Here is a 12,800-nt window from a genome sequence, read left to right on the forward strand (position 1 = left end):
TCCCCATGTCAGCCATGGAAAAAGCCGGTTTAGAAAAAAACACTTCTGTGAATTACACTTGGGGTTCACAGTGCATCCACACAGGTACAGCCATGGCTTGTAAAAACGATACCAGGCAGTGAGAGAGAACTGAAATGTGTTTGTAAAAGTCTGTCTCCAGCGTAGAGAGATGTATGTGCTAGAACGATATGTACTATGCTTGAAAAAATTCCAGTATGTCTCCATTTATTATTTATAGTGTGGTTTTGAAGATTTTACCCAAAGAAAGCAAAATCAGCTTGTTTTAAGGGATGATAGTTTAAAATACAAGACTAAGCAACCTGTTGAAGCAAAATCGAATCATATTTTATCATCCTTGTACTGCTGTGCTTCTGTATCTGTGTTCTTTAGGAAACAAACAAATGATGTTCCTCCAATTCTGGTGGGTTTTGTGGATACTTAAACATCATGAGATTTTAGCAGAAAATCTCAGGGAAGAGAAGATATATGGATTGAGAAGATCAAAACCTAACCACATTCTGTCAAATATTGTAGAAAAATATCCCAGCTCAAGTGATCCAGGTGAATATTATAATTTTAAAACAGGCGTGATTTTAAACATCCTGATTTATTTGGATTCTGGACTATATGGTTAACTTGCCTTCTAGATGCTTATAATCAGCCAGGTTTGCCTCATCCTACATTTGCACATGCCTAATTTTTGCACTTTTATCTTTTTACTCCCATCTTTTCCCTCCCTTTTTGTTTATTTCAGAAAAGGAGATAGCATCTGTATGTTGTTATGATGTGGCTGAGCGCCTCTTACTGTCATAAGAATAATAGCCCATATAACTCTATTTTCATAGGATTAATGTCATCAGTAGTTCAGAAAATTAATACTCTACAGATCCTGCTTTTGGAAATTTTTGTCACTGGATGAGAGTGTTAGTACTAGGGACAGTACTAACACTCACTCAAAATCCAGCTCTGTCAGATCACATTCCAGTGTCTTGTTCAGTAAGCCTCATTTTCTTATACATGACTTCCACCAGTGTTGGTAGGGTACAGTGAAATACCAGGCAAGATGACAGAATGAAATTTTAAAACCACGACAACATACCACATGACATCAACACACCCTCAGGTTTTTATTCCTTGGAGCATCTGTTCTGGAGCAAATCCCTCAGCCTCTATCAGCTCTATCTTCATAAATGGCTCACACTTGTGAACACAGATGTCATCAAAAGTTTCTATAATTCCAATCCCACTCTTCAATCCTAAAATCCATGTAAGGGTAGAATGAGATTTAGTATGAAGTCACTCCACTCACCTACATACCTATTTATTCTAGATGAAGATTGCGTTCTGGAAATTGCTTTTTTACTGGACAGCTCCGAAAGTGCTAAGGACTATAATCATGAACAACAGAAAAGATTTGTACTGCAAACAGTAGACAGAATGAAAAGTCTGCAGCTTAGTTCTGGACGTACCCTGCGCTGGAGGATGGCCTTACTTCAGTACAGCAGCACTGTTTTCATCGAGCAAACTTTCCATGACTGGAAAGGTCCTGAAGCATTCAAATCCCACATTGCTCCCATCACCCACATAGGTCATGGCACCTACACAACTTATGCTATAACTAATCTTACCCAGCTCTACATGTCTGAAGGGACTTTGGGTAGTGTAAAAGTAGCCGTGCTTTTCACTGATGGAGTGGATCATCCCAGAAACCCAGATATTTTTGCAGCTGCAGCTGATGCTAAACACCAAGGAATTGTATTTTTCACAATGGGAATGACCAGAGTGGCTGAGGAGGTCAGCAATGCTGCCAAGCTCCGGCTCCTGGCCAGTGTCCCAGCATCCAGGTTTGTTTTCAACCTCCAGGAAAAAGGAACTGTGGAGAAAGTTCTCAAAGAAATGGTATGTATGAGAAAGAATTTGAAATAGTGTTAGGAACATATGTAAATCTTGTCTTATTTCCAATATTTTGAAAATACTTTTCTTCAATATACCATTGAGAAACTTGTACATTTTACATGTTAAAGTAGCCCAATTATTATTGAGATCACTGTGCCAAAATACAGGTTTCCTATCTCTTCCCACCATTCAGATTTTGTCATCCAAAATATGTGACACTGCAAACTGAATTAGATTTAAACATTATCTTTTTTTTTCCTCCTAAGAAAGGTATTTCAAATCTCTTATCTTAAAAAGCCTTTTTTTTTTACATCCTAGTGCTATATTCTCTAGCAAGTAGGAAAGTGAAGCTGCCTTTTGTATAATAAAAAGATGCAGCTCTTGTAGAAGGGAAAATAAATTTGCAGACCATGGAGATAGCTCAATTTAAATAAAATCTGACCTTGGTGATAGACATCTTTAAATTTCCATGAAAAACTGACCACATAATCAAGAGGAGGTATGTAAATTGAGCTTGAAGCTTTGTTTGGATGCCTTTCTTCTCCATTTAAACTTAATATATAAGAAACATTCCCTATCAAGTATGGGGAATACAGCCATATTCTAGCCTATAACCCTGGTGACAGAAGCTGTGGATGGAGTCCTTGTCTGAGCATGCACAGAGACATAGAATTATAAAGAACAACCAGGAGACTTCTGCAATGAAATGGACACCAAAGTGATCTCACACAGGCCTAGAACGTGCACCTCTGTTGGCTTTCCTGTCTTCCTGTCCTTCACTTTGACAGCCTGCTACTGTGCATTGGTTCCCTGAAGAGCGCACTTCCCATCTTCTCTGGTACTATCCCTGCTTCCTGTGTCACAGTAGCCACCTTTGTCAAGTAACAAAACACACTTTATTTTACCTCTTCTAAACAGGCAGTCATTCTCAATTTCATGGCTGCTGTTTGGTTTAAATAATGGCTTTGTCATAGCTAGATGTGCATGCATGAGAATTTTAGAGATCTGTATTGCATTGCTGCTCATCAACACCTTTATGTCCTTTCAACAGACTGCATTAGTTGTGGAAAATGGGAGGAATGCATTGCATGTGGGTGTTGCAGCTCTACAGATCTCAAAAATAGCAGCTAAATCAATGATGATAACTCTATGTGATCATTGGCAAAGTGCAGTCTTACCTAGGGTGTTGTTCCTATTCTCATTTTGTGTGTGCTTAACAGTATGAATAAAAGAGCTTCTGATTTCCCAAGTGTAGAACATTCATCCTTCACTCCTACTAAAGAGCTGCTGCTATTCAGCAGTTTGTAAACTATGCAGTTTGTGGGTGCATTGTGCCCATATATCTACCTAACCTGTTTACTGTTGTAATTTTAGAAAATTATGGCTGGATAGGGAGAGTCAGTGATTTCAGTCAACAATCTATAATAAGAATTTAAAATATTTAAATTATTTTTTAGAATGGAGAGATTGCTAGAATGTTTCTTAGTAATTAAAATTTAATCCATTTTAGTGAATATATTAACTGTATAATTTAATTAGCTAGTCGCTGAATCTATTTATTTTCACATCTTGCAGTGTCTTTTCTGTAGAGTTGGATTAAGACTTTAAGTTTCTAATGTTGTTTTTAATATCTGTCTTTTACAGAAAGAGCTGTCTGAAGAAGAGGTAAATATTTTAAGGTCCTTTTTTCCTGTGTAGACTTACTGCTTAATGTAGATATTTACAATTGTATGGAAACATAATTCAGGAAAACTGATAGCTCAGGAAGCTGGTTAAATGCTAAGTGTAATGGGATTGTCTTCAAGTTAAACATGTTTTTGAATTTGCAGGACAGAGCTTTAATTTGCTATCCTAAGGTAATTTACTAATGTATTTAGTAATTAATAATTTATTAATTTCCTAACTACTAATTTGCTAATCTATAGTATTTTCAAAAAAAAAAAAAAAGAAAGAATGTGTGAGTTTTCAGGCTAGCAAAAATTTGCTGATACATCTTGAAATGTCCTCCGACAGACTCAGTGAAAAAGAAAACATGATGCAGCAATGAAGGCAGGGCAGTTCTAACCCTTAACCCTCTTCCTGTGTCAGAGGGTTTAAAAAGGGTAAGATCTCAAAGCTCCACCACTGCGTACTTCCACCTTGTCCATGCTGTGTCACCCTGAGTGCAGGCATTGATAGGTCTGGCTGGCATTTTGTGGGGAATAAAGTTAGTTTTCCTTTTAAAGATGTTAGTGCTTTTTAACGCACAATTATTTTAGACAAAAAATGTTCTCCTAAGCAGCTCAAGCAAACTGCTAAATAGTATGAGTGTTCACAAAACTTGGAAACATTTCATTTTTTACTCACTTCCACTGACATATTGATTTTTCTCCATCAATATAGAAGTAGTAAGACAGTCAATGTTAGCTTTGGAAATCACATTGTGACTAATTTGGATATTCAGATAAGAATGATTTTTGAACCCTTTACTTCTAGACATCTTCAAGATGAGCAAAGGTTTAATAAATAACTAAACCAAAAATTAAAATTACATTCCTTATCCCTCCTTCAAAAACAACTCCAGTATCTGTGATAACTGTCATAATCTTAAAGATTCAAAAATATCTTTAAAATCACATAAATACATACCATATCCATACATATTTTGTTTATAGATCTAGCTAGAGCTAAACTATGAACTATCCTGCAGACAATGGAATTAAGTAAAGGGCTGTAAGATGCTTTTTTACTTCATCTTCTTGGCTATCTCTACATGCCTAGTAATGAAAAAAACCCAGACACAGCATACCCATAAACAGACCTTTTGAGGAAGAGTTTGGAGGTAAAGCCATTGTCAAGATGAGTGAAATTTTAGGAGTAGGAATGATACAAAATTTTGGATGGAGTGTAGGAGGCCACATTCTGGATGAGTGGTAAACTGATAGTTAAAAGATTTCTGTAAAAGAGGTAAATATAATTTCTGGTCATTACAGGTGTATTTAGACTAGCCATACAGTAACTTAAAGGAAAAGTGTTTTCTATCTCTTCCATTAAAATGTGCTTTGTACTATTTTCATTCAAAGTGTCCCCAGGTTGACAGATGTAACTGTGAGAAGGGGGAAAGAGGCCTTCCTGGTCCTGCTGTAAGTAGCTGTCACTCAAATAACTGATATACACTATAAGTAAAAATGTAATTCACTGTTAAAAATTTTAAAAGAAATTGTTTGAACCCAAATCCTGAGACCACAGAAGTTCAAGGGTCAATACACACTCCTCTATAGTTACATTGCATGAAGATGCCACAGCAGCAGGAAATGCACAGAGAGACCAGAGAATGCCATGAGACATTCCCTCTGTGTGGGGACAGACAGGAGGAGGAACAGTGACATGTGGTGAGGCTCTCCTTTGAGCCACAGCAGTATGAAAGGCAGAAAGGAACGCCTTTCCTGTTGCAATCAGACAAGACCAGCTGGATCTAACTAACCTCAAATCAAACATTAATATCCAAAGAGCTCTTTGAAAGCAAGAGAGAGAGCAAAATACTGAAGCATTAGGAACAACTGAGACAAGAATAAACTAGACTGGACCTCTTTCAGAATAGTCTTACAAATAGGACCCCTTAGCAAATCTAGGGTGTTGCTTCATACAAGGATTGGTGGTCTAAACTGCAGGGCTTACATTTCAAAGAGAACTGAATGGTCTGATATTATATCACTAACACTGAACTAAAAGCACTATAGTACCTTATAGTCCTTGCTCAAGGTGAAGGGACGATGTCAGAGCTTGAAAGAGAACACTAGATTTGCCCAACCTCATCCTTTTGACCTGAATATCCTCGACATGCACAAACAGAAAGACACCCTGGGTTTATGCAGCACATACAATGCACTTTAATTGAAAACATACCCTCTACTGTGTGCAAACAGTAGTTTTGTTTGGGTTAATATCTGCTGTCTTTACTTGGAAAGCGCAGGTATTGCTTACAGAGAAGCACACACCCAAAGAGTTCAGAAGAAAACAAAACATCCACTTAGCAAGCTGGGCAGTTACAAAACCAGCTGAACACCTCTTTTCTTCAGAGAAGAAATGAACAAACTAGTTTTATTTATAACAGAGACAAAAGAGAAAAATGACTGCCTATTGAGTTGGGCCTGCTGTTCCCAAATATTCAATTTCAATGTTATGGTAAATGCAGAGATTTTGAGAAATAAATCTATAGGAAGTAAGTATCTTAAGTTTGAGAAAAACAGCATATATATTGTAAAACCAAATATATATATATGTTTACTAACATACATCATAAGAATTGTATTTTCTTGTTTCCAGGGTAAAAAGGGTCGCACTGGGGACGATGGAGCTCCAGGCCTGAAAGGAGCAAAGGTGATTGGTCTTTCAGATCTAGGAGAAAGATCTGCCTTGTCCTAATTTCACTGATCTTGATGTTGAATTATTCATAGGGGGACCCAGGTCTTAATGGAATCCCAGGACGAGATGGAATAGAGGTAAAAAAATACTTTTTTTTCCTTCTTCTTCGCCTGTAAGCAGTGTTCCTTTAAGGCAAAATACCACCTTTTTTTTTTTTTTTTTCATTGTTATAAGAGCAAATTTCAATTCTGGTTTACCATCTAATGATTCATTAACATTAGAAGTACTGAGAACATTCTCATTGCTTAATGAAAAGGAATAATTCCTTCTTATATGTGTAATCTAGAAAATACTCTCCAATAATACATAGTGCCTCCAAAACATTGAAATGCCCTGATATGGTAATCTAAGAACATTACAGAAACTGACACTCTGCCTGCATCATTCTGGGCTTATTTAAATTTGACAAATAAAGGACCCTGTGTATAATAGCAGTGAAAAATTTGAATGAAATACATAAAGGAAGTAAGTGCAGGACCAGTCTCTTAAGTGCATAATTCTGAATGCATTCACATATGAATCCCTCTGCTTTATGCTGTCTTATTTATTCAGTACATCCACTTTAATTAGTATCTTTTTTTGTTTTCTTATTTTAGCATGTTTTTCACTAAGATGGAAATATCCACTCTACTTGATCTGCTTTTACAACACCAGAATCCCAGTCTAAAATGATACATTCATACAATTTACCCATACAACAGCATCTGCCATGACTAAAAGGCACAGTACTTCAAATCATATTGCTATATTTATCAGAGTCATCTTTCCTATTTGAAATGCTATTTTTCTGAAGAGAGTAGAGTATTAAGGAAGCCAATACTCATGTTCCTACTTCTGGGTTATGTATCATCACAACCTGCTTTGCGTTTTTGTTTTCCCAGGGGAAATCTGGATATAAAGGAGAGAAGGTATGTTGTTTAGGCAGAATTGATGCCTACACCTTTGTGGTTATTTATTATATATATGTGCTGTATTTCTTTTAAATACTAGCAAGGAACAAAAACATCATCTTAGCAGCTGCTCCACAGGCTGTAATAGAAGATGTAACTGTACCTCAATGAACTTACAGCACAATTGCTATAATATGTCCTGAATAGAATAACAATTAGGTTTTCAACTAAAGCACCTAGAGAATAAGGATGATGTAATGTAACTCGTAAGTGTTTATTCCTATTCCTTTCCAGGGTGAAAGAGGTGAATGTGGAATTCCAGGAATAAAAGGAGAAAGAGTAAGTAGCCAGAAAGTTGTTATGTTTCCAAGAAACACAGTTAAACCATTAAAAAAGCCAATACAATTCCCTGCATAACAACAATGATGATAGATTTAAGGCATATATTAGTTCTATGGCAGAGGGAAATTGACATCTGACAGTTGTGAAATATGTAGTGAGCAAGGACACAATTTTTACTGACTTTCTGAGCTCTTTCTACACTTGATTCCTCTTATGGTGCAAGGCTGACCCTGTTTAAAACAATGGTAAAACTCTACTTTAACAGAGGCAGAAGGCTTGAAGGGAATGAGACATAAAAATAAAAACAAGGTTTCTAACTCCAATCTCGACGATTTAGTGCATAATTGCTTTAAATATTTCAAATAGAGTTTAATCCTGGATTACTGGTCCTTGATAATGTTCATCATTACGCTGTATTTTGATTATCAGTCAATTAAAAATATTTATTTAATACTTTGTGGCTGCTGAGCTTCTCTTAAATTTAGTTTTGATTTTAATATAAAGATATCTAAATAAAACACCTTAGTAAAAAGTTACCTAAAAGTGGTTTTGACAAAATCTAAATGTACAGAAATACATCATTTTTTTCACTTATCTTTCAGGGCCCTGAAGGTCCAGTAGGCCCCAGAGGAGTAAGAGGGATACAGGTAAAAGAAAAAAAAAAAAAAAGAAAAACAAACTATGAAAATAACAATACCTGGTTCCCTGGGATTGAAAGATCTGCAATAATATCATACCCTTACTGACATGGAATTTTTGAGTTGCTGAGTTCAAGGCACCCAAAATCTATCTTGTTATATAGCAAAATTAATAAGAATTTTATATAGCAAAATTAATAAGAATTTGGAGAAGCAATCTAGACAAATAAATCATCCTTATAATTCATTCAGTCTCAAAGACCAGAGCAAATACATTTCCATAAAAACCAAAATCACTAATTTCTCTTTCAGTGTCTTAATTATTTCATTTTCTCAAGAAGTACATGAAGAATACTTAGTCTCTTGTCATCCCAGTGCTCCCAGACTAATGGCCAAGAAGCTTAGCCCATTATAGATGTTTCTGTAGATCTTGATTTTGTATTCAAAAAATTGTATTTAATTGTATTCAAAAAAAGGGAGAGCCAATTTCTCTCCCCAAATACCAGAACCATCTCCAACTGGGTTGAGTAACTAAAAATATACAGGCATGACAAAGCAAAGCTTCAGTTCTGCTATGTTTAAAACATTTTCATGCAGACTTCAGCAAATAATAGATTGTTTTTCAAGCTGCCATTTTTATGAAAGCTTGAAAAGTCTCATTGAAACCACTCCTGTTTTAACAGGGTCTGCAAGGACAATCTGGAGATCAAGGGCCTGAAGGCCTGCAAGGATCAAAGGCAAGAACTGCTCTATTTCTTCTCTTAATTAATGTTGAAAGGTATTAATATAGCCTCACAACAATTATGATTTTATCCTTATATTCTATACCCTTCTTGTAGAGAATGCAGTTTAACTTGACACAGATAGCAAATTGTGTACTTTTGGTATTCTACAAGGTTCTTAAGAAAGGTATTTATTACTTTTTTCTTTGTATTGAATCACACTCCCATCTTTATTAATCAACAGTTAAAATATGGTAGAGTCACAGAATACTACTTCGCATTGAACTTCCTCAGTTTTCAATTTAAAACTTTTTTTTCCCCAACTGCCAAGCGGGAATTCTGTTTGGCATCTCAAATCAAGCCTTTTCTTGAAACTGAACATTCTCAAGAAGAATTCTGTAATTCAAAAGGAATATAGTCCTGAAGAAAATATTGAAAATAAGTGCATAAGGGACATTATTTTTATCCCTCTTGCTATCTTCTTTGCACTAACTGGCCAACAGTGATACACAGTACAGTTGAGTGGCAAAACTTTTATGATAAGAAACATTTTTCCTTTTGTTTAAACTCTTATCTTTGTACAAGATGAATCATTACAAGGGATTTTTTTCGTTTTGAAAGGATGAAGTACTGAGTAAGACAATTCCAATGGGCTGAAATTCAGGATGCACTAAAAATTAATTTACAATGTGAGTTAAACTGATTTTCCTAGACACCAATTTATAAGCAAAGTTATTTTCATTCTTTGAAAGGGTGAAAGAGGTCTCCCTGGGCCACCTGGCTTGCCTGGAGAGACTGGAATAGGACTGCCAGGCCCAAAGGTACAAAAATCTCATATTCTGTATTGCATGTATTGTAGGATAAGGATCAAGACAGCTGAGCTAATAGACTTGCTGATTCGCAAGAAAATTCAAGACCATAAGTGCTGGTTTTGTGGTATTGGAAAGGTATTTGATATGTTATCAAAACTGTTTACAACCAGTTGCAAATAAAAAGTACATTTTAAGTATATACTTTAAAGGATTTTTTTACAGTAGTTGTTATGCTTGACATAAACTCAACCCAAGAAGAGTATGGTTAGGTAAAAACAAATTTGTAGTCTTAAACAGAAATTGATCTGTGCAAAACAGTCTTGTTGGTTTAGATGACTGGCATAAAAAGAAAAAGAACAGAAACTCCATGATAGAAATATTGACTTCTTGGGAAAGGACAGTAAGTGATACATGACTGAGTGCATGAAGGGAATAATTAATCTTTTAGACTCAGCATTGTCTTCTCTCAAATGCAGAACTGATGTCTCTCCTAAAAATGTGAAACCGCCCCAGTTCAATGCCTGCTGGGCCTTGTGTGGTGTATGACTCTGAGGACACAGATTTTCTCTGCTGTTCCTAATATTTCAAGCACAGAATGCCTGATGAGTTGTTATATGCTGCACACATAAAAATTCCTAAATCAGACGTATTCAAAGTACATCTTTCTTTGAAGGGTGACACTGGTTTGACAGGAAGACCGGGCCCTGTTGGCCCACCTGGAGTTGGTGAGCCAGGATTTATGGTATGTCTGTTTTTTTATTTGGTGAGAGGAAAGCAGGACAGAAAGCAAAAATTCTCCATATTCTCCATAAAAATGTGGTCTAAATTATACCATCTCTTTTCTTTCTTCTACCATTTCTCACTCTTATTATGTTGTCTGACTCTCGTTTCCCTCAATAAACTGGAAATGCTTCCAATTTCTTAACTTTTCTAATTATCATATCTCCAAAATGGGTATGAAGATATAACCTCTGACGCAAAACCACACAAATATATAAATAAATCTGTCCCCTGATAGATTTAATAGTGTCAAGTCCCTATGTGATAACTTTGAAGTTGACTGCTTTTCAGTACCACTAGAACATTACCATCAGAATGGCTTTGAGGAGGAGACTCAGAATTTACAGTAGGTTTGCCTCTAAAGTCTCTTCCTGCTTTTCCTTTCCTTCCTTCTCCTGGCAGTAGTAAACTCCTCTTTGAGGCAACTCAGAAAACCAGCATGTCAATTTTATGGTCCTTTTTTTCTAAAGATCAGGCAGGAATTTTTACTGAGCTATTTGCAATACAGCAGACTTAAATTCATTTCTCTTTACCTGCATGAAAGATTTCTAGTGCAACCACAAGGGAAATTTTGTTCAGTTTTTTCACAAGTACCTTTTTCCCATTGAAAAGGCAAAATTTGGAATAAACATTTCATAAGAGGTCTTCCATGAAAAAGAGAATCATCATTTGGTAGGTGAACTGACTGATTTCAAACCTGCTTGAAAATACACTACTGGAGAGCAGTGAGTTCTTGCTGAAGGGCCCAAGGAGAAGAGCATTACAAATAAGGCTGGTGGTGGCAGTCAGTCCAAGCAGAGCAGTAACACTTCCAGAGTCTTTTCAATAACACCACAGAGCAAACTCTGTGCGGGAAGAGGTGCCTGTGATGTGAATATTTCCTAGCCAATAAAGATACTGCTATAACAAGAGATTCTGATTTTTTTAAAAGTATTCTAAATATGCTTATTTTATTTATTTAAAAGTTTATTTGCTTCAAAAGAAGTTCCTTTTAATGGCTTAATTGAGTCCAAGTATCTATACCTCAGGAATGATTCTAAAGCTCTGTGCAGAAGGAGAGGCATATTTAGGCTATGCAGAGAGAAATCTGCCAACATTCCGTGATATATGTGTAACCCCAAGCAATAAATCTGAGAAAAAAAAACTCAAAATAAAACATTGTGAAGCAGTCTCAATATGCACAGGTGTTGGACATGCATTTTGTTGTTATTTGCCCCTTGTGCTTCTATCAGATATTTTTTCAAAAAGAGAAGGGCACGCTATTTTTCTCTTTGCCAATTACAGTCAAAATCTTTCTACAGCTTTGTCTCTTTCACCATTACTCTCTGTGGACTTTAATCTGGTTCTGTCTCTCATGATTATACTGATACATTATTAAGGATTAGCAAGAATTTGTAAAATGGAAATTTAGGGAGTGAAGATTTCCAAAATGTCAGGAATAGAAATTTCATCTATATAATCTTAGTGATTCCTTAGTAACCTGAAGGGTATTGTTACTGCTACAGGCCAGAATGCTCATCACTTATTCACTGGGAATGCTGTGTTACTGCATTATTTATAACATATTATAACTACACCAACATCTGAAGACATGCTTCTAAAAGACAATGACATAGAATACACTGCTGTTCATCTGAGTGATTAATACATATTATAGATCATTTAAAATTTATGTTATCAGGGGCCTCAAGGACCACAAGGTGTTCAAGGAGAAAGAGGTTCACCAGGAGAAGGGCTTCCAGGAGCAAAGGTACAACAGCCAAAGGGTTCTAAGGCCAGAGCATCACCATTAAATGAGTGCATGTCAAAACAAGTCCATAGAAGGCACAGGAATCTGAGAAAGTACCTTGTAAATTAATATTACAATTTTCCATCAAACAATCCAATATATTTTGATGGAATTAACTTGGTTCAAACATGACTTGTAGGCATAGCTAGCCTTTGGGGCCTGTAAAGACAATATTTAATTTACCTGATGCTTGACTGTGGGAATCTAAGCCTGGAATGAATTCCATAATTCTAAAACAGCCTCAAGCATTTGACTCTAAATAAAACACCATTAAAAGGTTCCTAAATGAAAAATTTACCATTTTCTTGTTGGGCTTTTTTCTTCAACTGTATATAGGATCCTTATATATGTCACTATAAAGACAGGCTTCTAAGCTTCTTACATACCTCAGCCACTTGCTTCTGCATTTTAGCACAAGACCGAATTCAGTTTGTTGGAAAAGAAAGGTGCTGTTACTAATTTGCAGATCCAGTGGCAGTAATGAGAGTGGTAGTTGTACCTACATGGATGGACTTATTAGAAGATTC

The 12,800-nt window shown here is 36.0% G+C and overlaps 1 protein-coding gene across 1 annotated transcript in view; it reads left to right on the forward strand.

Moving 5' to 3' along the window:
* Positions 1 to 404: 404 nt before the first annotated feature.
* LOC311155685 (uncharacterized protein) overlaps positions 405 to 12,800 on the forward strand; it is a gene marked incomplete at both ends in the record, with an annotated part of 33,999 nt that continues 21,603 nt past the window's right edge. Inside the window, 13 exons of the mRNA XM_084209053.1 lie at positions 405 to 561; positions 1,331 to 1,899; positions 3,541 to 3,561; positions 4,959 to 5,018; positions 6,202 to 6,255; positions 6,333 to 6,377; positions 7,182 to 7,208; positions 7,485 to 7,529; positions 8,135 to 8,179; positions 8,854 to 8,907; positions 9,645 to 9,713; positions 10,378 to 10,446; positions 12,166 to 12,234. Coding sequence (XP_084065179.1) covers positions 405 to 561; positions 1,331 to 1,899; positions 3,541 to 3,561; positions 4,959 to 5,018; positions 6,202 to 6,255; positions 6,333 to 6,377; positions 7,182 to 7,208; positions 7,485 to 7,529; positions 8,135 to 8,179; positions 8,854 to 8,907; positions 9,645 to 9,713; positions 10,378 to 10,446; positions 12,166 to 12,234 — 1,284 coding nt within the window. The remainder of the gene's footprint in view (positions 562 to 1,330; positions 1,900 to 3,540; positions 3,562 to 4,958; positions 5,019 to 6,201; positions 6,256 to 6,332; positions 6,378 to 7,181; positions 7,209 to 7,484; positions 7,530 to 8,134; positions 8,180 to 8,853; positions 8,908 to 9,644; positions 9,714 to 10,377; positions 10,447 to 12,165; positions 12,235 to 12,800) is intronic.

The sequence above is a fragment of the Fringilla coelebs genome, assembly GCF_963513975.1.
Source record: "Fringilla coelebs genome assembly, chromosome: 7".
NCBI classification, from domain to species: domain Eukaryota; kingdom Metazoa; phylum Chordata; class Aves; order Passeriformes; family Fringillidae; genus Fringilla; species Fringilla coelebs.